This window comes from Solanum stenotomum, chromosome 12 (assembly GCF_019186545.1).
Source record: "Solanum stenotomum isolate F172 chromosome 12, ASM1918654v1, whole genome shotgun sequence".
NCBI classification, from domain to species: domain Eukaryota; kingdom Viridiplantae; phylum Streptophyta; class Magnoliopsida; order Solanales; family Solanaceae; genus Solanum; species Solanum stenotomum.
This window is the reverse complement of record NC_064293.1, coordinates 26,497,171-26,523,254: the sequence shown is the minus strand read 5'-3', so window position 1 is coordinate 26,523,254 and position 26,084 is coordinate 26,497,171. Positions and strand designations below refer to the sequence as shown.

Here is a 26,084-nt window from a genome sequence, read left to right as displayed (position 1 = left end):
AGATTGTACCAGATGATTGATTTATGCTTTACCACTGAATTCATTGCCTAATTACGTTAGGCTTTGGGCCTATTAGTAGCCTTATTGTTCACTCTTTCTCAGTGACTATATAGTAACATACTATCACTTGCTTTACCCATGGATGTTTTCCAGACATTAGTATTAGTAGTAGAGGTTTACCATTTGCTTGGAATAGCGTCTCCTCCAAAGTAGTATCTATATAGGCTATTCACGTATTTTGAACACTTTCTATCAGTTCAAAGAAACTTTTTACCTCACATCACATATATAGTCCTAAAATAATATGTTACTCTTTGTTTCACAATATTGATCTGACTGTGAATTTATTTAACCCGATTCAGATGTAGTGGAAGAGCACTCTCTTCTTATAGTGTTGGATGAATGAGTAAGTGCTTAACTTTCGCTCAAGCTCCGCATCTCGTCATACTTGTCTCTTAACCCTTGAAACTTGAGTTCCTCATCATCATCATGGGATCTTGATTCCAAGCTAAACTCAGGAAGGTCAAGATGATCTTCAAGAATGCTGACTACTGCAGACATGGTTGGTCTAAGTGCTGGAGATGTATTGGTACATAGCAGAGCTACGTTTATCATCCTTAGAGCCTCATCCTTCTTGAAATCTGAACTCAATGTTTCATCTACTAGTTCCATCAGTTTTCCTTCCCTTTTTAGAACAAGGGCCTGAACAAAATGCAAAGATACTAGTTCAAAAGTTTGGAACATAGGAATTGATATCAGGGACAATGATTTGTTACCCAATCTAGAAGGCAAACAAATTTCTCATTGGGGCGATATTTCATATTGTTCTTCCCAGCAACAATCTCTAATGCAACAACTCCAAAGCTGTAGACATCTGCTTTGTAGGTTAAGTAGCCCCATAGTGCATATTCAGGTGCCATATATCCTCTGCAGAACAGAGTAAAACTTTAGATTCATGCTTGATGTTTCAGTATATGAAGAATGGCTGATTGTGATGAGATACAAATTAAGTTCATTGGAAGAAACTTTAAGATTTGAAGGGGATACAGAGGCCAGAAACCATTTCTATCACTCAAATTGAAGTAATGCAATCAACACCAGAAATATGATCAAGCTTCCAAATGAGCCTTCTTTGAGGGAAGCCAAGCGATTATGTTCTAGTCCTTGTAACTTCACCACCCTTTTTGGTTAAGAATATGTAAACTATTGCAAGTTACCTTGTATAAGATATCGAAAATGCAAGAAAGAGAGAATGTAAGGGTTCTAGCAATCTTAAATGTATATATGCTGCATGGATGAAAACAACATACGGACGTACATCAATCAGTTTATGCTGCAACGTTCTGGTGCCGTTGCAGAAATTTATGAAATGTAGAATTAACCCTACTGTGCCTTTCTTACTCAACGAACACAAAACATAAACATGAATAAAAGAACTTGTCAGAAAACTCACATGGTTCCAGCAATTCTAGTGCTGATATGTGTTTTATCCTCATCGTCAAGTTTGGCCAGACCAAAGTCAGAGATCTTTGGGTTTAGTTCCTTGTCAAGAAGTACATTTGTTGCTTTGATGTCCCTATGAACAATTTTTAATGACGATTCCTCGTGTAGAAAAGCTAAGCCTTTTGCTATCCCAATGCAGATTTTTTGCCTTGTTGGCCAGTCTATTTGGAGATGATGTTCTTCTGGACCTGCATTTTAATGAGAACTAAGAATCTATGCATACCTTCTCTCATTTTGAACTCTTTCATGAATTGCGAACGAGCAATATTTCTTCTTATTTCATTAAGCTTGTTTTCTGTTTGACTTGTAAGTTGTAACTGAAAACAATGAGCAAGGATAGTAAATTACCAAATAAAGCACGGGCGAGGCTATTGTTCTCCAAGTACTCATACACCAATAGAAGTTGATTTCCCTCAGCACAACATCCATATAGTTTGACAAGATTTGGGTGGTGTAAACTAGAGATCATACCTATCTCATTCACAAACTCGCGGTTCCCTTGTTTTGATTTGGATGAAAGCTGCTTAACAGCAATGACTGTACCATCCAGTAGTGTACCCTGCTTATTAATTAAAAACAAAGAAGAAATAAACATGTCATGGCTGTCTATACATGCATAACATCCACTTCTATATGTTGCAGCTAAACGAAAAAGGGTCAAGGTAAATGGTTGTAGTGTGCCTTGCAGTGGACGGAGGACCTACAGTTTTGTAGATGGTTTCAATTGAACCCATCTTTTTTATTTTTACTGTAGTAATATGTGAAAAAACTTTAAAATTATACTTCATCCGTTTCAATTTGTTTGTCTTACTTTCCTTTTTGGTCAATTTCAAAAAGAATATCTTCCCTTTTTTGGCAACTCTTTAAAATCTTGGATTTTCCTCTCCTTGCATGTGTATGTAAATGACTGCCTGGGATGAGGCATTGGTATGTGGAGAGAGAAAGAGCAGAAAGCTTTTGAGTGATCAGATTGAGATGCACCTTGTAGACGGAGCCAAAACCACCTTCCCCAATTTTATTTGCAGCATCAAAGTTGTTTGTCGCAGCTTTGATTTGTCTGATGGTAAATACACCAGTCAGTAGATCCAGTCCTCTTAATTCTGTACATATACAGGAAAAAAACAAACATTTAAAATGTGTACACTTCCATATAATCATGTACTTGTATGAAATGCGCATCTCCATAATGTTCTTGTTTTCAAAATCCATCATTTTATTTTGATAATAACTTTTCAGGAAATCAACTATGGTAAGACACAAAATAGGCTGGTCATCTGTAGCATCACCTTCTTCCTTTGATATCCTGTTTCTGCTTCTCCTCCAAGCAACAAAGAATATTGTAAAAAGGAGAACTAATGAGGACGCCACTGCTCCAGCAATGATGTAAACCATCTTTTTGTGATTTGAAGAGGGCTTGGAATCTATGATATAGAAAAAGGAAGAGGAAGAGCGTAAAATGTACGTACATTTGTTTTTATACTTATAATCTTAAAGTGATTGAGGAAAAAGATGAAGTCTTTTCTCTGCGAATAATTCACTTGTGGAAACATTATTATAATTTCATCATGTAAAAGGCCACCAAGGTAATATAATAGAATAAAGTGTCTAAGAGAAATAAGTGAACCAAAGGGTAATAGTAGTGTTACTAGCTTCAAAAGAGATGGCAGAAATTAAAGGGCCATAGCTTCCTTTTCTGGGGACAGCTGTTGTTCCTTTCCCAGCATACTGAAAGCGCACTTCTAGAATGCCATCTTCTACAACTGCATTGAACTTTCTTGTCAAAGCTTTATCAACGCCTCCAGCAGCAGTTGTAATGTCGAAATCTTTGAGCTCCCTCTCACCCTGCATCCAGTTAAATTGTTAGCAAACTGCACCTAAACCTTGACTCAATAATACTCAGATTAATATTTAATTGACCTGCACATAGATATCAAACATCCGTTTTCCGAGACTCTGGAAAGATCGATTATCTCTTATAACAATCTCTGCAAAGTGTAATGTCACAGTGTAGTTTCCATTTGCTAAACAACGTCCATAGTAAGTTAGAGATAAAGCTGAGAGTCGAGCAGCCGTGTATAGTTCACTGTTATCTCCCTTAATGGAAGATACATTAGTTGCCTTGTACTGGCTCAATTCTATGGGACTAACCCAGAAGTCCCCGGTGTTGCTGGATCCCCACCTCTCTTTCCTGTAAACAAACTTTGCAGCACCTGCGGAATCTTCATCTGATTCGTAAGTGATGTCCCCTATTGTCACACTCTCTCCACCACAATTTATGTGCACCGAAGACCAATCTGCATAAAATAAAAACAAATTATCTAACTTTGCCTCTATGTAACATGACAGACACAATAAGAAATGAAATTCAAGTGCCCTCTTAAAAAAATTGAAAGTTAAAATACCAAAATATCCCTATAAAGTTAAGTTACTACAATAATAATGACATCAATAAAGAAATAAATTATTCCCTTATAAACTCTAAAAACTAAATTATTAATTTATTTTGATGTACAAAAAAATTAAATGATAAATAGATAATAATCACTATGATAAATTAATTATGCAATTATATCTCTTCTACTTCTTTTCGTTTTCATATTAGCCTCATTTTATCTCTATACTAAACAAAAAATATTACAAAATATCTAATTAATTAAATAATAAATAAAAACTGGATCATATTATTATATTAAATAATAAAAGTGAGAAGATTTTAAAACATTACAAATTCATATATTTATCCAATAGTTACCTCATTTTTTTAGCAGTTGCTTTATTTACTTATAAATAATAAATAATTACCGCTTAAATATCTTATGGATAAGAGTCTGAAAAATACCCAACTTTGGTCAGATTTGCTGTTGCGATACTAAACTTTCATAAGGACTTATTACCTCCCTAGACTATTTAATACAATACTTTTTACCCCCTGAACTATTTAATAGTGTATTTTAAAGGTATATATGTGTACACGTGAACACATTACTATTTATAATTTTGCATTATTTTATATGTTCACGTGGGCAAATATATATGTTTAAAATACTGTATTAAATAGTCTAGGGAGGTAATAGGTCCTCATGAAAGTTTAGTATCGCAACAACAAATCCGACCAAAATTGGATATTTTTCAGACCCTTATCCCAATATCTTATGTAACAACATATCATTAATCCTCCAGATTCTTTATTAGTAACTTTTATGAGTGACCTTTTCCTCTTCTCCGTATAATAACAGATCCTTCCCCTCTACCCCACGTTTTCTTTTTTTTTTTTTTAGTGTTTTTTCTTCCTTTTATTGGTGAATAATCTTTTTATTTTTTTTATTTTTTTTAATTTGCTTTAAATAGTTACTTTCATAACTCATATCTAATTATTTATTCAATTGATATTCTTAATATTCATAACTCTCATGCTTTTCGTATTTATAACCTCAAATTATTTAATTTAAAATTTTAAGATATCTTTTGATATTCCTTTATTTTTCTCTATATAATTCATCTTGTTTATTTCATTGCATCCTTACCCAAAAGCGTCCTTTTCATTAGAATAGTGAAACACTTATCACTATTATTTATTTGACTCATATTTTAGTTTGACATGATGAAGAAGTCTCTTGAATTTTGATTGGTTATGGGAGCAGCGTAGCCAAGAATTTGAAAAATTATGTACAAATTCTAAATATTTCTTTTTTCTATTTATATTTTCATGATTAAAGTCTTGAGAAGGATATGTATGTTTTTATTTTGTTTTCTTTGTTTATTTTTCTGTCTTCTCTCCATTAGACTTATTTAATTTAGTTTTCTATTAACTTTTGATTGTTGTAAGTTTTTTATGCTCAAATTAATCATTTGTAACTCATACTTTACGAACTACTAACCAAAGTTCAAATCATACATGTTTTAATAGAAGTTTAATCATTTTAATAGATCTATAAAAATTTACATGGGAAGTTGAATTATTATTTTACCCCTAAAGTTAAATCATTTTAACAGATCTATAAAAATTTACATGGGAAGTTGAATCATCATTTTACCCCTACATTAATTTTTTTTATAAAATAACTAATTAATTAAATATTAAATTATAATCATATCATATTATTATTATATTAATATTAAATGAAAAGTGTTAAGTCAAAAGTTAAAAGACAAAGAAATTGTTAGACATTTTTACCCTTTTAATAACTAAATTAGTTACATTTTTTCTTGGTAATGATTTTTTATTTATCTCTTTTAATTTATTCGATATATATATATATTCCTCATTTGCCGTTCTTTGTCCCATTTAACTCAAATCAATACATAGAATTTTAAAAGTCACTATTAAACTCACGTACAGTCCCTTAATTGCAACTTTATATTTAAAAGGTCAAAACTCATCACTTATTTAAAGTTATAACTTTTGTATGCCCAATTAAAAAATCAGAAGGCTCATTAACTTGGTTGTTAGTAGTTTTATTTCAAAGGTATTTAAGAAAAGAAACTTTTTAGTGTGGGTTATTTCACCAGCAAAGATTCTACACGCAAATACTTGCACTACACTTTTTTTCTTTTTTATTTATTAATTATTTATCTTCTTTATTTGCTTTAAATACTCACTTTCATAATTCATATCTAGTTGCTTGTTCAATTGCTACTCTTAATAATAATATTCATAACTCTCATATTTTTCATATTTATAACCTTCAATATTTAATTTATAACTTTAAGATATCTTTGATATTCCTCCATTTTTATCTATATAAATTCATCATTTCATGAAACATCTACCTTCCTAAGATTATCCTTTTTATTTTATAATTATAGTAGAGAGACACGTGTATTATTATTGTGCTATTTGATTTATGTTTTAGTTTGACTCAATGAAGAGGACTCTTGAATCTTCATTAATTATGGGAGAAGATATCGACAACTCGAAAAATAATATACTGATTATGTATTTCTTTTCATTAAAGTTTTAAAAATGATGTATATGCTGTATTTTTTTCTTCTTTTTTTACGCTTTCTCTCCATTAGAATTCTATACTTTAATTTTCTATGAATTTCTAATTGTAGTAAGTCTACATTTTTATTTTAGCTCAAATTAGTCATTTTTTACTTTATTGGACGTTTGCTAACTATTACTAACATTTCAAATTTATTGTTGATTCCTTAAAAGAAATTTAATTATAAATACTAATTAAAATACGTCACTCATTTGATTTTTCTTATCAAATTTTTAAAGATTAATTTATAATTATTGCATTTTATTACTCATTAAACATGGGACACACGTGCAACGCATGTGCCCATAGACTAGTTATACTAAAAGTAGGAAGCTCCATAGTTGAAAGTTGAATTACAAAAATATCCCTAATCATATTAAAAATAACCACTTTGTCCTGATCATTTAACTAATGTATCAAACTTTTCATATTACAACATTTATATCTTTTGTCTTTTAAACTTCAATTAGTTAAATACTCTATACCCTTTTTATATTCTTTGCACTTTATAAAGTTACCACCCTGTCAAATTTCTTTATCATTTTATTCTTACTCCTCTTCTGTTAGACTACACAAAAAGCTATTACTATCACCCTCTTATTTGCTGAGTTTTGCCCAGCATAAGGTAATACTATTTTTTTTCCCTTTGAACAAGTTCAGTTTCTGTTTACTGCTTAAATATGGCTTGTGTTTACGAAATAATATGCATAGATAATATTTTTTTATTTTATTTATTTCACACACTTTATATTTTTAGTTTGCTCCAAAAAATATCACTTTGGGAATAGCTACTGAACCAAATTCATAAGTATGTATATATTTCATGAGTCTGATTTTAAATCCAACTTTATTGGTTTCATTTAGTGTCATTTTTAGATGCTTTGTGGCCTCTCACTTCTAATTTAGTATAGATATTTATTTTTAAAACATTATTAGTATCATACCTAAAGTTGCTATCTTTGTGAAGAAATAGAATAACTCCCAAGCATGTATCTCATTTTGTTACATGACAGATGAATAATATTACATTACAACTATATTAATTAGCATGAGACACGTGTCCAGAAATTAGTTATACTAAAAGTGGGAAGAATCTAAGTGAAGAGTTGAATTACAAAAATACCCCTTAACTATTAATTTATTATCTTGAAATTATTTAAAATAGTTTTTTTATTTAATATTTATTTTGGGATTCATGAATTTTGACTCTTCGTATTATGGTAATTAGCACTCCTATGTCTAGCTAGACTTACAATTCAATACTCATTATTAAATTGTAAGTTATTATTAGCAAGAAAACAAGAAAAAAATCTACTCCCTCCGTCCACAATTATTTGGCAGGTATACTAAAAATAGATGTCCAAGATTAATTGTCAATTTAAACAATCAAGAAATAATTAGTCACTTTTTCCAATTCTGCCCTTAATGATAGTGTAGTTCAATTGAAAAGTTATGTAGACTTTTGGTATTCTTGGTATAGTAGAGTTATATTAGTCAAATTACACCTTGTATTAAATTTTCCTTGAGGGGTGTGCATGACCTTACCCTGACAAACAATTGTGGACGGAGGGAGTACAATCTTTACATCTTTCACGTACTAATAGTGATGGTTTTTCGTAATGATAGTTGCTGTGAATTTCTTAATAATTATCGTAATGATTTTCCATTACACATTTAATATTTTTTAATTTTTTTTACATATTTTATCCTTAGATTTTTACTCATACATTACATTTAAATGTTATAAATTATTTAATTAATTAAATATTACATAGTAAATAGCAAATCATCATATTAGGACACATAAATTTTATTACCACTAATTCTTCATTATGTAAATATACTCCCTGATTATATTTATTATGGTTTTACTCCTATCTCTCACCATAATCTCAAATGGATTAATCTCATATTCATGACAACTCATTGTGTTCCTCAATACTATCATATAAATGGTGACATTTGACACAATAATGTACACACTTAAACCAATTACAAAAAAAGAAAGAAAATATCTATGCTCTCTTCTCTCGTCTCCTTTTATTTGTTTAGTTTAATATTTATGTTTCTTGTTTGTTGTTATTGTACAAATTTTCTAATGTTGTGTTGTTATTATTATTGAGAATTTACCATGATTTGTTGCTTTGTATACATTAGCCTAGCCTGTGGTATTTTAGTATCCTTATTTGAATATTGAATTTGTGCAATAGTTAGTTATTTTTACTTTATACACTTTTAGTCAATTTAATAATCAAATATATATTCTTTTTAAAAAAAGATATATGTCATTTGCAATACAAAATTTATATGAAGTATTTTGGGATAAACGTGCAATGCACGTTCCCAGATCTAGTATATATATATATATATATAAGTGAAATTTATGAAAACAAAATCTTAGATAGAGAGAAAATGAATGAGTCTTGTAGAAAGATAAACTTACTCTTTGAACAAGGATGACTTGACAAGCATTTCCCAAGGTCTCTGCATCAAGTTGGAAAGAAGGGTCAGAAGGCATGAACCAGTTGATAATTCTCTGAAGAGAAAAACTATGCATCAAGCGTCCTATAAGACAAGTTAAATAACTTACGACTTTTTTGTTGAGTTATAGCTTTTGAACAAGTTTCTGATAAGAAGAAGGAAATGTAGCTTAGAGATAACAACAGCTGGTGCCTCAGTAACAAAAAATGAGTTTCTGATAATTCATAAGGTTCAAGGATCATACACGGTATCCCGACAAGTAGTTGGCTCGGAGTTCTCGTTGAAGTTGTTGTAAGACAGATCTATATAACTGCAAATGGTACATAACAGAATCAACAAGCTAAGTGTGTTGCACAAAAAGAAATTCTTTTAGGGATACGATATGTGTATAGAATCTAAAGTGATCTTGAGATAAAGAGAATTTAGCATTCTCATTGGCATGAGTAGGTAATAAGGAAAACCATGTTAATCAAAAGTAATTAACTTACTATTTGGCATCTCTCTGTTTTATCCAATCTTGAATCGGTCCAGTAAGTCTATTGCTGGTCAGGTACCTTGTGAAGCAAAAGATTTAATTCAACCGATATCAATTTGAATAAAAAAACTTCAAAATAAATGAATCAAGCTCTAATAACCTATGAAATGTCAGATACTAAAATTTCTTTGCAATAAACGTGTTTGAAGACTCAGCACATTGGCATCCACGTCTTAGGTTTAAATTCTATCATATGTCACTTACAAGATCTTCAGGCGCTCCAGATCCGGGATCTGTCCTTCAAGCCTGTTGAAGCTTAGATCTCTGCCCCAAAACAATAACCATATTCAATCCAGAAACAATACTTTACCAACTTAACACCTATAGCATGAAGAACATTTTTAAGATAAAGTAATGAAATAATTTCGGCATTAGAGGAAGCTTAAATGCTAACAAAACCATGTTTTAATGTCAAGTGAGCCAAGAAATTGCCGTTGATCTTCTAGACGGAAAGAATACAATCAATCAGCGAAAGCATATATATAGTAGAAACCATGCATAAACCTGTGCAACTAAAGGGTCACAAATGTTGGAGTTAGTTACTCTAAAAGTGCTGTATCCTCTGAAAATAGAACTACAAGGATGTTAACATTTAATTAAGACTCAACTTCAATAACCCCTCCTTCTGTTTCCTAGTCTAAACACTGAGCAGAATTCGTGACAATAAAAGAGAAGGCCCACATACATGGCATGCATGATTCTGTTAAAACAGCTGTGTATGGAAGGGAGAAAGAAAACAAATTAGAGTGAAAGTAGGTGGCAAACTTACACAATATTCAATTGAGTCATATTAGCTAGGTAAGAAGGAATCTCCCCAGATAAATTGCAGTTCCTCAACATCCTGTAGTCACAAATTAGTTTCAGCAAAGAGAACTATGGAAAGTAATGGAACCATAAATGTATAAAACCAAGTTCAAGAGAATTACAAATTAGTTAGGCCTGTCATGTGATGAAGCTGCGGAAATTCTGAAGCACTACCAGTCAAGTCACTAATTCTTCTGTAAAGACATCATATTAATACAAAATCCCAACCAAATAAAAGGGAACACTATAATAAGCAACTAAAGAAAGTATGCAACCTAGAAAACAACTCACAATTCGTTCAATGCAGTCAAGACAGAAATGCTTGGTGGTACAGGTCCTTCAAAACCTGAAGCTTGAATCTCTCTGTTAACCAAGCATGAAGTCTGATATAATTTAAAGTTAACTAGAAAATACTAGCTTATACGCATTAAATGGTGTGGAAATGCTCACAATTCCATAAGGTTTTTCAAACTCTCAAAGCTAGGAAGTATTCCAGTGAAGTTGTTACCGCTCAGCCTACTGCATTGATGCCAAAAGGGAAAGAAGGAGAATTCAGAAAAACAATAGGACCTAGAGGACATTATATCGAAAGTATATTCAGTAGTACTTACAGTTCTGTTAATTTTGTGAGTTTATTGACTTCCTCGGGCAACTTACCTGTGAGATTATTATAACTGAGAATGCTGCACAAAGCAAAAGGCAACTAATTGGTCAAGATATTCTAAAACCATTCATTTTTCATCTAAAGGAGGCAAGTTAGGAAGGCCTTACAGGGTCTGCAGATTAACCATGTTTCCGAGTTCTTTTGGAATAGTTCCATCAAACATGTTATTTTCCAAACTCCTGAAAGTTTCGCAGTCCATCTCAATAAATGTTAAAAAAAAGAGACTACTTATCCTCATGAGTGTGGTGAAATCCAAGAGAACATACATATAAAGTAGTGTAGTCATGTTTCCCAAGTATTTAGGAATCGGCCCAGAGAGTCGATTCACCATAACAGACCTGAAAACCATGAATTATTGGATAGTTTAAATTAAAGGGACCTTTTGTATGTAATGTCTAAAGATAAAGTGCAATTCAAGTGCAGCTCACATATATTCCAGTTTGATAGATGCCCATTCAGGGGGAATAGTACCACTCAAATAGTTGCGCGAGACATCACTGCAGGACAGATGTTGAACAATATATATCTCAGGCAAAGGATAATCAAAATGATTATTTGGTAATAAAAAAAAAAAAGTAAAACTCCTAAGAGTTTGAAAATATAGATCCAAGTCAGTTAAACAGTACATTTTCGTGAGATAAGGTAACTTGATCAGGGAGGGAGGGAGAACACCTGCAAGATCTTGTCCTTTGAGTAATCTGTTAACATTATAAGAAGATATTAGAAGAAATCCTGTTTGCTTTACATTATCCAAATCTGAAGCAAAGGTTGTTATTAGTTCAAAATTTTCAGATCACCATGTGCTAATCAGACTGGTTCCAGAAAAATTGACTAAATCAAACATACTGATTAATCAAAAAAATGAAGTTATTAAATAGACAAAGAGAAATTCAGCTAGCTTTTCTTTTGAGGAATTTCTTAGTCAGCTGAACTTTCATGTAGCCAATTTTAATCTAGACATGTAGAAACCATATCCCATGACTAACACTGAATGGTTTCAATATTCTCATCATTAGGAAACTTATTGTTTATTGCAATGATATGCTCTCATAAGCCATTAAACAATGGTTTGACATATAGGAAGGAACATATGTGGTGTGTTGTAGTGTTCAGGGGTATAAAGGTAGGTGTTATGCTACTCATATCAGGTGTTCAATGTTTTCCTGATAGTAATAGTGAATAAGTACTGTTGGTTAAAGCAATTGATTAGGAATAAGAGTTTGGATTAATCTCCTTATGGTGAAAAATATCTAGTGAAAAGGCTCAAATAGAACTTTGAGAAAATGCTTATTTATTTCATTCGTTAAAAGTTTGGCTCATTTATGTCATTGCCGTTTGAGAAAAAAGGCTCATCCATGCCTTTTTTTTTTAACTCCGGTTTTACCAAAACCATTGTTTATAAGAAACCAAACAATTTTTAACACTTTTCAATTATGATTCTTGAACAAATATACTCTTTGCTTCTTCTTTATCAAGAACATCAAGAAACGTATGAAGAACATCAAGAACCATCAAAATTTTAACTTCTTCAATTTTTCACGAAATCATCTCAAATTTCAAGAGTAGCCTGCCTCCGAGCTAGATACCAAAACTCAAAATCTTTTGAGCTCGAATTCAACTTAACTCAACAAGACTCATTTGAAATTTTCTCAAAGTTTCAAAACTTAACATCCTTTAATGGCAGAATTTTCTCCACAACTCCAAATCACGTGAATATTGAACATAGACTCAAAAAACACTAGTGAACAAAGATCTAGGGTCAAAAACAACAACAAAAACACGAATCAAAACATATTTTCAGAATTTTGGGAATGATTTCCACTTTTTTAGAATATTTTTTTAAAATACGGGTGGATTTTTTCAACTCCACAAATGATTTTAGAATTTTGGTTATTCATTTTTAAAAAAAGATTTATGACATGACCGAAATTTGAGGTGATTTCGTAAGAATTGAACTTTGGAAGTTGATGTTCTTCCCTTCTTGAGGATTAAGAAGCAAAAATAGTACATTTAATCTAAAAATCTAAATTGAAAAGTATTAAAAGTTGTTTGGAGTCTTGTTGAGGTAAAAATGGTTTTGCAAAATCAGAGTTAAGAAATAATGGTACGAATAAGCTTTTTCTCAAACAGTAATAGATGACATAAATAAACATTTTCTCAAACTTTTTCCCAAATATCTATTCTTTGAAAAGAATACTTCAAGAAATTGAAGGTGACTTAGAAAGCATTTTCCTAGTACCAAAAACACCCATAATGAAGAATTGAGATAATATCTAGATGGTAACTTACAACCTTAGTTGAGTGACCATCAAAAAGTTAAAGTGATTTTAAGGTTATAATAGAAAGTTGAGTGACTTTTTGATAGAAGAATCCTCAGTTGAGTTGAGTGACCATCAAAGAAATTGGGGGTAAATGAAAAAGAGCCAATGGAAGAAGCCTCACATGGTTTGTACATGACAGAAACTATCAGGGGTAGAGCAGATGCAGGTTACATTGTTGATATACTTCGATTTCTTGTCAGTTATTGGTGTAATCCAATCTGTGCTGCCATTACAAGGATTCACTTCAAAATCCCAGTCCTTTTTACCCAACTGCTCTGCTATTTCTTTCAGAGCATTCTCTGCAAAACCATAAAAGTAGTATACAGTTTCAAAATCTTATCAGCTTTAATGGAAACAGTGAAATCTTTATCATTGGGTTGCAACAACAACTCATAATCATGGATTTTATTTTTCGGTAAAGATTCAAACTTTATATGCGAAGAATGAGAAAGATTACTTTCTTGTTGAGGAAGAAGACGACTGTAACCTTGTGCTTCAATGATTTGTACTAGAGAGCAGAGGACTAAGATAAGCAGAAAAGAAGAAATACTGAAATCATGTAATAATGCTGACATTTTCTTTAATGCTCCAACATGCAAAAGTTGCAAGTGAATATACAAAATGATATATATATATATATATAACAAATTAACTTCTCTTCACTACAGTGGACAAAGAAAATTACTCTAAACAAATCTCGGGGCCTAAGGCAAAATCATATTAAGAGATCCTTAAATTTATTTTATAAAATTTATACATTAACAATAAAATCTATTTTCTACACAATAGATTAATCATTTAAGACAAAAAATATCAATTTTTACACAAAAAAAAAGAAAGAAAGGAAGAAGAGTACAAAAAATAAAAGTGATGGATTATCGATGTTAAGCTTCAAAACTCAAATTGTAATTTTAATTTGGCTATCATCACAAATAAGAAAAAGAAAAGAACATACATAACTTAATAGTTGAAGTTTTGAGCATGGATACTAACAAAAATATCCAAATTTCAGATCAATTTAAATGATATAATTCTTTTTAAATGATATAATTCATTTCATTAAGTAGCACGTGAATATCTAAAACAAATTATAAAATTTTCATATAATATATTAAATTAAAAACGAAAAGGAAATTTGTGCATGAATATTTTTATGTTCACGTAGTCTAAGAAAAAATTGAAAAAAATTCATTATGTTATCAATATATATAACTTAGTTCCTATATAAAAAGGATAAAATTTAAAATTGGAAGTTAAAACAAATATATCAACTAATGAGTAAAAAGATTATGAGAATTTATGAACCTATTGGTAAAAAATATTCTCAAACAAATAATAATAAAAAATATACAATAACAATTTTATTTATATAAATTATATTAATATATAATCAAATTAATAATAATAATTTAAACAAATTTGGGGCCTTTAAATTTTTTAGGCCTAAGGCAATGGCCTCACTGGCCAAGCCTTAGAGCCGCCCCTGTCTACTGTACTATATTTTGGAATGTCCAGCAATATTTGCCCACTTTATGAAATTGGATTATTTTACACTTAGTTCTTGATTTACTCTCGTCATTAATTATAGTCATTTCTCTATTACACTTTTCAAGACATTATATTTATTATATTCAAAGGATAATATAGTAAAATTACTCTTTTATTTATAGTTTCTTAAGAAGTGTGCAAACTCAAACAAGTATTGTTGGACAAAGGGAGTATCATTTTTATAGTAATACTTATATTTTGAGCAACTTTCACATATTACAAATATAAAAAATCATATTTGTATGTTATAGTTATAGTTTGTATAATTGCGCTCCATAGCAAACTTTATGTTTGCTATGGAGCATCAGATTGTATAACTCTTTGGCAGGAGCTTCAGATTTGTATAATTTCACTGGTAGGCAATTTGTATAAATCGCTAGCAGCCTCTCATTTGTATAAATCGTTGGTAGCCTCTCAATTCAATTTTATGTGTTTGTATATCTGCATAAAATTTAAATTTGTATGCAATTGAATCGAATAAAATATTTGTATATCAAATCTCTCTCTCTCGCTCGCTTTATAGAACACAAATTATACATTGTAATTTGTATAATTTGTGTTTGTATAAAGCGAGACAGAGAGAAAGGCAAAAGAGAATTGGGTAGGGGAAGATCTGTATTTGTATAATTATAAGTGTATATGACGAAAATATATATATGTATTCGTATTTGTATATACAATTTTCTCTTGTTTTATACAAACACAAATGCATTTTATACATTTGTGTTTGTATAAAAGCGAGAGAGACAAGGGAGAGACTGCCGAGAGTGGCGAGCGAGAAACCTAGGGAGAAAGGCGAATGACAACTGTTTGCTACGGGTCACAATTAAATCAAACTGTGGTTATAAGATTTAATTTGAATTAATAGTTTGCTATTTTATACAATTTTCCCTTTTTAAAATTTTATTATTATGTTTTTACATTTAAAAGATTAATGATATTTCACCTTCTCTTTTCCTTTTTATTTTTTGAAAAAACATTCAAATATTTTTTATACAATTTTGAGTATTATTTAAATAAATTGGAGTACATATGATGGTATATTTGTTTTCAAATAATTTTTGTATTGTTGATTGAATGAACTTAGAAGAGAAAATATAGTCTGAAGTAAAAGAAGAACCTATCCACAAAAAAAATTCAAGACTTAGTAAGTTATGAATAATTATTTTATGAGATTAATTAGTCTAGATTTTAAAAAGAAAAAAAATACTAAAAAGCTACCATTGATGATTGTCTCAAATTGCTTTAATGGTGTTGATGGAGAACGAGGTGAAAATAATGATAAGAAAGCAGCGAAAGAATCCTTCTTATTTTTGGTAACCAAATAAGAATCCTAAATAAACTCCTATGTTTAAGTTATCATATAATACTTTTTTGTTATTTTTATTTAAATATTAATAATATGTGAATATATTAAGAGAAATGCATATTCAAAAATTATTTGGTTTAATTTATTTAGTGAACAAACAAATGAGATCTTACTTTTTTTTAATCTTTATTTAGCAGAACATGCAATCAGGACTTTACTTAATGTACCAGACCGACAATGCAATTAGAAAACTATTTTCTGCGATAACTGTAGTAGAACATTTTGTCATGTTATGAAATTGTATGTCTTTTCTTACGTACTATTTCTCCGGTTCACTTTATTTTTACTTGTTCACAAATTATTGTTAAGAAAAAACAAAATGAATGTATAGTCTTAATAGACTTGAAAAATGTTTAGTTTTTTCATTTTTTATTTTTTATTTTTTTTATCCTCCCAAGGAGCTCCCACCCCTTTTGCTTCCTTGGTGACTCAAACTTCCAACCTTCAGGTTGGAAGTGAGAGGTGCTTACCATCCGAGCAACTAAGAATAAATTTTATTTTGTTTTGTGTTGCTTTTCTTTTTGATATGATAAAGTGTAGAGGCGAAGCCAGATTTAGTTTATGGTTTTCGAACTAAACTTTTTTGTTTACTAGGTTTTGAATAATTTTCTTTTTCTATAATTAAATTAAACAAATTTTTTTAAAACTTAAATATAAAATTTGAGCTAAAATTGTATATTGAATCGTATCAAATCTGTAGCAATTATTGTGGCTCCTTATGTACTGATGTGAACACGTAAAAGTGAAAAATTTACAACTTCCAAGACTGTAAGTGACCATTCGAAACATTTAAAAAAAAAATTGAATATCATTGTTAAATATATTACTATTATTAATGAATAAATATAAATTATTAATAATAATTTAGAAGGGTCTTTAGGTAAATTAATTTTTATGTTTAGTATTTTTTCTAAAGTAAATGTTTTCCACAATAATTTGACCTACGAATGATGAAAATATTTTCAACCAAATACACCCGTACTGTGTAATGATTGATAGATAGACTGATTGATAGATAGACTGATTGATAGGGACTAAAAATGTTGTTAGATCAACGTAAGCCAAAAGAAATTAATTTTTCAAAAAAAAAAAAAAATCTTAGATTGATAATATATATTGCATAAATTTCCTTCTTCTTCATAGAATTGTCAACACATTATTTAAATTTGCAGAGATCTATCAGCATGCAATTTAGACGGGAGAATTAATATATTTAAATGAGTATTATATAATATATATCAACCATATAATCCAAATTAACCTTTATAAGTTCAAAACTAAAAAAAGATTTCATTGTGTTAAAAATTTTCGTTGAGTGCCTGAAGACTCAGAACCAAGGATTTACAGAGCTGTTCAGATTATTATATATTCAAATTCAAGGAATAATTTATGGAATTCAAACCACTATAAGTTCTTTTATGTTTTAAGTTATTTTTGAGTTAAAGTGTGGCTATATTCAAGAGGCTAGCAAGGCTAGAAAATGCACCTTAAGGAATTTTCTTAACCCTTTAATTATTAGACTAAACCTTTAACTCATGTCAATACTTGTATATTTATTTATTAAATCAAAATTTGACCTCTATATATATATAATGTAATTTTTCAGCGAAGGAGTTTCGCTGACACCCCTCGAGCATGGGTTGCTCCGCCCCTGATAAGACAGGATATCCCGATGAAACTTCAGGTTACCAAAGACATGACCTTAAATAGGAGGGTGTAGAGGACAAATATTCGGATAGAAGGTTAGTTGGTAATGTAGTGTTGTCTTGCCTAGTGGCTGGGGTATTGCCATGGTTATGGTACTAGGTGTATTATTGTAGTTTTTTTTAATCATTAATGTTTATTATTGTTTTCAATAATCTATTTATGCATATTGTTCATTGTGTTTCAATTATCACATTATATAATTGATGTTTTCGTCTCCTTTCAGATAGACTTTGCATTGTTTTCTTGTTACTTGCTATATTCTCTTCACTATCTCCTTTTTTGTACTTGTAGGGTCTTCGAAAACAACCGCTCTACCTTCACGAGCTAGTGGCAATTAGGTTTGCGCACATTTTACCTTCCAAATTTCATTGGGTATGTTGTTATTGTTATTTGTTATTATTGTTGTTGTTGTTATCAAAACGATCCTTAGTGTATGAAAAAAAAAAGTGATCATTTTAGTCCTAATTCATATATACCATGTAATTAATCAACATATATAGTTCTTAATGTATGAAAAAATGGTCATTTTAGTCTTTCATTTATATTATGTAATCGAAATATATAGTCCTTAATGTTTTTTTTTTATCATTTTAGTCCTTAACCTTAAAGATAACAGTGCAAGTAAAACATATGTTATGTTTAATACCAATAATTAAGTGCATGTGTTGACTATGTGAGATGAGCCTATGAGATGAAGTTAAAGTTTTGTTTAGACATGCAATTTTAATTTTTAAGTTCTTTTTTTTTGCTCATGAACATAAGAATTCCATAAGTTGTGAAAAATCCCTTAATGAAGTTTTTAACGACGTGCACGACGTTAAAAGATATCGCTCCCTTAGTAGCGATTTTGCCGTTTTGGTTTAAAAAAAAATTGGTATACCGTTAATGTTTTTTGGAGGAAAAAAGTTGTCCCTTTGGCTCCGAACTCCATAATAATTACTCCCTCTGTCTCAATTTATGTGACTTACTTTCCTTTTTAGTCAATTCCAAAAAGAATGACATATTTTTATATTAAGTAACAATTTAACTATAAAATATCTATTTTACCCTTAATGAAACGATAAACAGTCACACAAATTTCTATCATTCATTTTGGACCACAAGTTTTAAAAGTCTTCCTTTCTTTCTTAAACTCCGTGCTGAGTCAAACTACCTCACATAAAATGGGACGGAGAGAGTAATAAATACGAAATTTCCTGATTGGGAATTCAATGCACTATGAAAAGTCCACAACCGACAAGATTTGCTTTATGTGTGGAAAACTATTATAACAACTTTAATAATTAAAATGGGTAGAGAAAAAGTTAAATAATACTACTGACTAGCATTATTAGTTGAGACATGAACCCTATTAGCTTTAGATCAAAATAGACATCAGTAGACTTGAGACTTAGACTTTTCTCATAAATTATTACTTATGTTAGGCCCCAATCAATAATATCATTGGAAAATTATTAGTCCTTGTGAACCCTACTCTCTCCATCTCTCATAATCTATTACTTGTCCTTGTTTTAGTTTTTGACACATTCCTTGAAAAAATAATCGATCCTAATAAGAAGAAAAAGTGTTTTTATTAATATATTCTTAACTAAATATCTCGAAAAAAAATACTTATTTGATCTTCAATAATTTAATTACTATCACATAAATTAAAACGAAAACGGAAGGAGTTGTGTAAATGAAAGCAAGTTGTGTCGACAAGGATATTAATATAGTAGTACAATCATCATAAAAAGAAGAAATGGTAAATGCAGTAGTACTATATGTCATGTTAATTTGACAATGATATTTCTACGTAAAAAAATATTAAATTAAATCAGTAACGACTAACTGGAGCTGTACGTTGGATTATGCTCTAATCAAGATTTCTGGATGTTATAATGGGGAAGATTAACCCATCGTTTTTTTTTTCTTTCCAACTTTAGCTTAACATCAAAATCCATACTTTCTACGTATTTTAAGATCATAAGTTTCATCAAAATTAAACAAAAAAAATTAAATCGAGGAGAACTACTTGTAGCTCCAAAAAGAATCATCCCCTCATATTAAACCCCAGATTTAGATATATATCTTCCTCAGATATGACAGCTAGCATTTTTTCTTGAGTGATATATACTGCCTTTTATATAACACATTTATTTTAAAATATAAGATTTTTCTATATTTGAAAATTATTTTATCGTAGCATCTCAATTTTACTCACATTAATGACTTGACTAGTTGGAACTCACCACTACTCATTTAAAATAAATAGATGTATGGAATTGTCATCCTCGTCACTGCGATATTTTGATACTTTGCATACATTTTGCTTAGGGAAAAGGGTTCAATTATGTTTTTGGTTTAAAAGTATCATTGCCGTTGATCAACCAGCTCAAAAATGTCTTATAACAACCAAATAGCATTGTCTACTAACGGTGGCTCCAGAACAAAGAAAAAAAAGGATCAATTTGTCTTTGAACTATTTAAAATGGAACTACAAATTAAGGTACTATAGATTACTTTATAGAGTTACAAAAACTATTAGAGTAATCAAAGTCCATAATATTTCATATATCCAACAATAATTGTTCACTATTTATTTGACACAGAGCTTAAGAAACATAAATGATTGGGGTAATTTTTACCAAATCACCCTTAATTAATATAAGTCATTTAATTATTGAAAAATGAATACTCTCTTTGTCCAACGATAGTTGTCCACTATTGACTTGACACACATCTTAAGAAACAATTAATAATAGGGGTAATATTACTATATTAACGTTTGAATATATTACATTTAATACTTTGAGAAATGTATTAGATTTTTAAAAGTATTGCAACGGCCCAGCCCGCTAGTGATATTTTCCGATATGAGTCTAGGCCCGCACGACTTTAAAACGCGTCACTAGTTGGTAAGACCTGCTTACTTATATACCCAACATCTCTCCAGTGTTTTTGTTGATATGAGACATCTTGTTTTAAGTTGGAGCGTCACATGTATCCTTCTATGGACTCAACATCCTCGCTGAGGTTTGCCCCACCGTGTGTGATTTTCCTAGACTCAGCTTTGAGGTTTGCCCTGCCTTATCGGGATTTGTCTAAACTTAGTTGAATTCTGGCTAATATCAACAAGGCTACACAAGAGTTTAAAACATGTTAAAAGTTGGTAAGACTTGCTTACTTATATACCCAACATTTCTCTTGTGTTTTTGTCGATGTGAGACTACTTGTCTTGAGAAGGGGAGTCACATACACCCTTTCTGATACAAGAGTGACTTTGATACCATTTATAACGGTCCAGCCCGCTAGTGATATTGTCCGTTCTGGGCCTAGGCTCACACGGCTTTGAAACGTGTCATTAGTTGGTACGGTCTGATTACTTATATACCCTACATCTCTCCTATTGTTTTGCCGACGTGGGACTTCTTGTCTTAAGTTGGGGTGTCACAACTATTTAATAGCAAAGGTAAAATAAGCACAAAAAGGCAAATTATCAATGACTATATATATAATACTAGGATTCAGCTCCTCTCCATTTCTCTTCTCTCCATTTTCCCCAAGTTCTAGCTTGGATTGGAGATACTACATCAAAAATGATCATTAGCGGTAACTAATTCTTAATTGCCGCTAAATATGTATTTTTAGCGGCAATTAGCACTCTTTGTATATGTCTCTAAAGCCTTTAGCGACATTGGTTCTAATGACACTTAACTAATGTTGGTAAAGACTTTAGCACTCTTTATTAATGTCAATATTTAATGCCGCTAAAAACTGTTTTTGTTATAGTGAGACACATGTCATAGTTTAGAATTAATGGTTGAGATCTAATTGATTAACATATAGTACTAACATACTAACACTTGCTTTACCCTAGCTTTAACATTTACTATTATGAGGATGAACTCATAAATTTAAATTCCGTATTCATATCAGTTCTCATGACTGTTTTCCAGACGTTCGTATTAGTAGTAGAAGTTTACCATTTGCTTGGAATGGCGTCTCCTCCAAAGTAGTATCTGTATATATAGGCCATTACACTTTCTATCAGTTTAAGGAAACATTACCTCACATCACATATATCATATCATCATCATATATTACTAAAAGTGGGAAGCTCCAAAGTACAAAGTTGGATTACCATTTTACCTCTACAATATATAGAAATATTAGTATAAATTATATATATTAATTAATTATTAATTATTAATCCAACTCAAAAGTTAATTTTTATTTATCAATTATGAGTTATGTCTGTTCAATGGTTCAATCCCATTTTCCAGCACCATATTTTCTGTTTTCAAAGCATTTAGTTAGTTTTTCGTATTAAATTAAATATTTTCTGTTTTCAAAACATTTAGTTAGTTTTCCGTGTTAAATTAAATATTTTCAGTTTTCTAATCATTTAACTAATTGAATGGTATAACTAATGCATAGACTCTTCAATTTTGGAATATGAATAGTTATTTTCATTTTCTATATATACATTGTAAATTAATTAGCAGTTTTTTACTTCTAATCTTTTTTTATAGTTTTCTCTTGTATTTGCTTAGCCTTTGTGTTTGCTAATTACTCATTTTTATTTATTTTTCTTTGCTTCAGATCTTATCTTGCAATTGTGAACTCTTTCTCTCCATCGCATCATCAGGTACATAATAGATATGATAGTCATATAATTGGAATTATGCTTAGTCATGAAGAAGGTAAACATACATTAGGCCAATTCACTAGGAATCTTTTTAGTTTGTTAAGAGAACTTGTACTGTTTGAGATCCATAAATTAGTAGTAAATACTAGAATGAAATGGGTCCAAATAAAGTGAAATGAATAGTGAAAATGCATATGCCGACTCTAAGAAGCATGTAATTGAGGTATGGTTGTAATGGGATTAAAAAAGAGTAATAGAAGTAGATGGATCGTTGTAGCCGATAAGTAACTGCTAACAAACTGATATACAAACATTATGAGTTTTGTCATCTATACTATGTTGTTACATGCTATAGGGTTTGACCAAATGATAGCAGAAGCTTTCACTAGAAAACAAAGTAAAGCTTAATGTTGACCAAACAACATGATCTAAACTTACGTGTTTGGGTCCAGTAATCTCAAATTGGGCTTTGGATTGTCATCACATATATACATAGCCTATGCATAATCATAAACAAGGATTGTGTCATTGTCTTTAGAAAATTGCACCACTTTAGTCAGTTGCACCCCTGATGCTGCCAATTAAGTCAAATGGATTATTTCAACTATTTGTAATAAGTTCTAGCTTGTTTGTGAATATGGATTGATTATGTTATGTTTTGTAATACTCTTATATTTAAACAATTAATTAGTTAATATTCTCATATAAAATTTACACATGAAGGATTCATAATCTTGAATCAAACAAAGAAAGTCGTTGTACATGCAATTATCTATTACAAATAAATATGATTTTTTCAAGTGTACCCCGTGAAATTGACAACGATACATTATCCATCTTAAAGAAGACATATGTTAATCAATATTTCTACATTATGAAATACAATTGTTATTCGAAAACAAGATCTTGATATGTATGTGGATATAAGGAGGAGGAGACTATAGTTTCTTAAAAATAAGACACAAACTTTAAGATATGAAACGTTTACAAACATAATCAACGTTACTTATGTTTACCTATAAACTATATGTTATTGAAATATTAAAAAAATAAGGAAAGTACCACACTGAATACAAGATATATGAGAACTATATACCAATTCATTTATAGCTACAAACAATTACCCTTTCCTAAATTTAGTCACTTATTACTTACATGTTTTAGCATCATTTTTATATCATTTATAAAATTATACTAATTAACATGGGACACACATGTGTTACATGTCCTGAAACTAGTAGTCCTAAAATAATATGTTGCTCTTTGTTTCACAATATTGATCTGACTGTGAATCTAATTAAGCCGATTCAGACGTAGTGGAAGAGCAATCTCTTCGTGTAGTGTTGGACGAATGAGTAAGTGTTTGACTTTCGCTCAAGCTCCGCATCTCGTCATACTTGTCTCTTAACCCTTGAAACTTGAGCTCATCATCATCATCATCATGGGATCTTGATTCCAAGCTAAACTCAGGAAGGTCAAGATGATCTTCAAGAATGCTGACTACTGCAGACATGTTTGGCCTAAGTGCTGGAGATGTATTGGTACATAGAAGGGCTACGTTTATCATCCTTAGAGCCTCATCCTTCTTGAAATCTGAACTCAATGTTTCATCTACTAGTTCCATCAGTTTTCCTTCCCTTTTTAGAACAAGGGCCTGAATAAAATGCAAAGATACTAGTTCAAAAGTTTGGAACATAGGAATTGATATCAGGGATAATGATTTGTTACCCAATCTAGAAGGCAAACAAATTTCTCATTAGGGCGATATTTCATATTGTTCTTCCCAGCAACAATCTCTAACGCAACAACTCCAAAGCTGTAGACATCTGCTTTGTAGGTTAAGTAGCCCCATAGTGCATACTCAGGTGCCATATACCCTCTGCAGAACAGAGTAAAACTTTAGATTCATGCCTGTGTTATTTCTAAACGTGGCATCAACTTCATGCTTGATATTTCAGTATATGAAGAATGGCTGATTGGGATGAGATACAAGTTAAGTTCATTGGAAGAAACTTTAAGATATAAAGAGGATACATAGGCTAGAAACCATTTCTATCACTCAAATTGAAGTAATGCAATCAATACCAGAAATATGATCAAGCTTCCAAATGAGCCTTCTTTAAGGGAAGCCAAGCGATTATGTTCTAGTCCTTGTAACTTAACCACCCTTTTTGGTTAAGAATATGTAAACTATTGCAGGTTACCTTGTATAAGATATTGAAAATGCAAGAAAGAGAGAATGTAAGGGTTCTAGCAATCTTAAATGTATATATGCTGCATGGATGAAAACAACATATGGACGTACATCTATCAGTTTACGCTGCAAAGTTCTGGTGCCATTGCAGAAAGTTATGAAATGTAGAATTAACCCTACTGTGCCGTAAGTAACAGATATATTTCTTACTCAACGAACACAAAGCATAAACATGAATAAAAGAACTTGTCAGAAAACTCACATGGTTCCAGCAATTCTAGTGCTGATATGTGTTTTATCCTCATCGTCAAGTTTGGCCAGACCAAAGTCAGAGATCTTTGGGTTTAGTTTCTTGTCAAGAAGTACATTTGTTGCTTTGATGTCCCTATGAACAATTTTTAATGACGATTCTTCGTGTAGAAAAGCTAAGCCTTTTGCTATCCCAATGCAGATTTTTTGCCTTGTTGGCCAGTCTATTCGGAGACAATGTTCTTCTGGACCTGCATTTAATGAGAACTAAGAATCTATGCATACCTTCTCTCATTTTGAACTCTTTCATGAATTACGAACGAGCAATATTTCTTCTTATTTCATTAAGCTTATTTTCTGTTTGACTTATAAGTTGTAACTGAAAACAATGAGCAAGGATAGTAAATTACCAAATAAAGCACGGGCGAGGCTATTGTTCTCCAAGTACTCATACACCAATAGAAGTTGATTTCCTTCAGCACAACATCCATATAGTTTGACAAGATTTGGGTGGTGTAAACTAGAGATCATACCTATCTCATTTACAAACTCGCGGTTCCCTTGTTTTGATTTGGATGAAAGCTGCTTAACAGCAATGACTGTACCATCCAGTAGTGTACCCTGCTTATTAATTAAAAACAAAGAAGAAATAAACAGGTCATGGCTGTCTATACATGCATAACATTCACTTCTAGATGTTGTAGCTAAACGACAAAGGGTCAAGGTAAATGGTTGTATTGTGCCCTGCAGTGGACGGAGGACCTATAGTAACATCAATTGAACCCATTGTTTTTATTTATACTGTAGTAATATGTGAAAAAACATTAAAATTATACTCCATCCGTTTCAATTTGTTTGCCTTACTTTCCTTTTTGGTCAATTTCAAAAAGAATATCTTCCCTTTTTTGGCAACTCTTTAAAATCTTGGATTTTCCTCTGCTTGCATGTGTATGTAAATGACTGCATGGGATGAGGCATTGGTATGTGGAGAGAGAAAGATTAGAAAGCTTGTAGTGATCAGATTGAGATCCACCTTGTAGACGGAGCCAAAACCACCTTCCCCAATTTTATTTGCAGCATCAAAGTTGTTTGTC

The 26,084-nt window shown here is 30.8% G+C and overlaps 2 protein-coding genes across 2 annotated transcripts in view; both read right to left on the bottom strand.

Annotated features, from left to right (window-relative positions):
* Positions 1-141: 141 nt before the first annotated feature.
* The window catches only part of LOC125848515 (probable LRR receptor-like serine/threonine-protein kinase At1g07650), a 30,934-nt gene continuing 4,991 nt past the window's right edge, over positions 142-26,084 (bottom strand). Inside the window, exons 17-23 of the mRNA XM_049528399.1 lie at positions 3,150-3,345; positions 2,790-2,924; positions 2,485-2,603; positions 1,852-2,062; positions 1,454-1,691; positions 777-927; positions 142-702 (exon numbers count right to left, since the gene is read on the bottom strand). Of these exons, the coding sequence (XP_049384356.1) occupies positions 415-702; positions 777-927; positions 1,454-1,691; positions 1,852-2,062; positions 2,485-2,603; positions 2,790-2,924; positions 3,150-3,345 (1,338 nt within the window). The 3' untranslated portion in view covers positions 142-414. The remainder of the gene's footprint in view (positions 703-776; positions 928-1,453; positions 1,692-1,851; positions 2,063-2,484; positions 2,604-2,789; positions 2,925-3,149; positions 3,346-26,084) is intronic.
* LOC125848527 (probable LRR receptor-like serine/threonine-protein kinase At1g07650) lies at positions 10,759-13,917 on the bottom strand. The gene is made up of 8 exons (XM_049528411.1): positions 13,751-13,917; positions 13,415-13,592; positions 11,599-11,670; positions 11,401-11,469; positions 11,239-11,310; positions 11,080-11,151; positions 10,920-10,965; positions 10,759-10,827 (listed from the first exon to the last, which is right to left on the bottom strand). The coding sequence occupies exons 1-7, from the start codon at positions 13,866-13,868 to the stop codon at positions 10,962-10,964; spliced, it is 585 nt and encodes a 194-aa protein (XP_049384368.1). The 5' UTR covers positions 13,869-13,917; the 3' UTR covers positions 10,759-10,827; positions 10,920-10,961.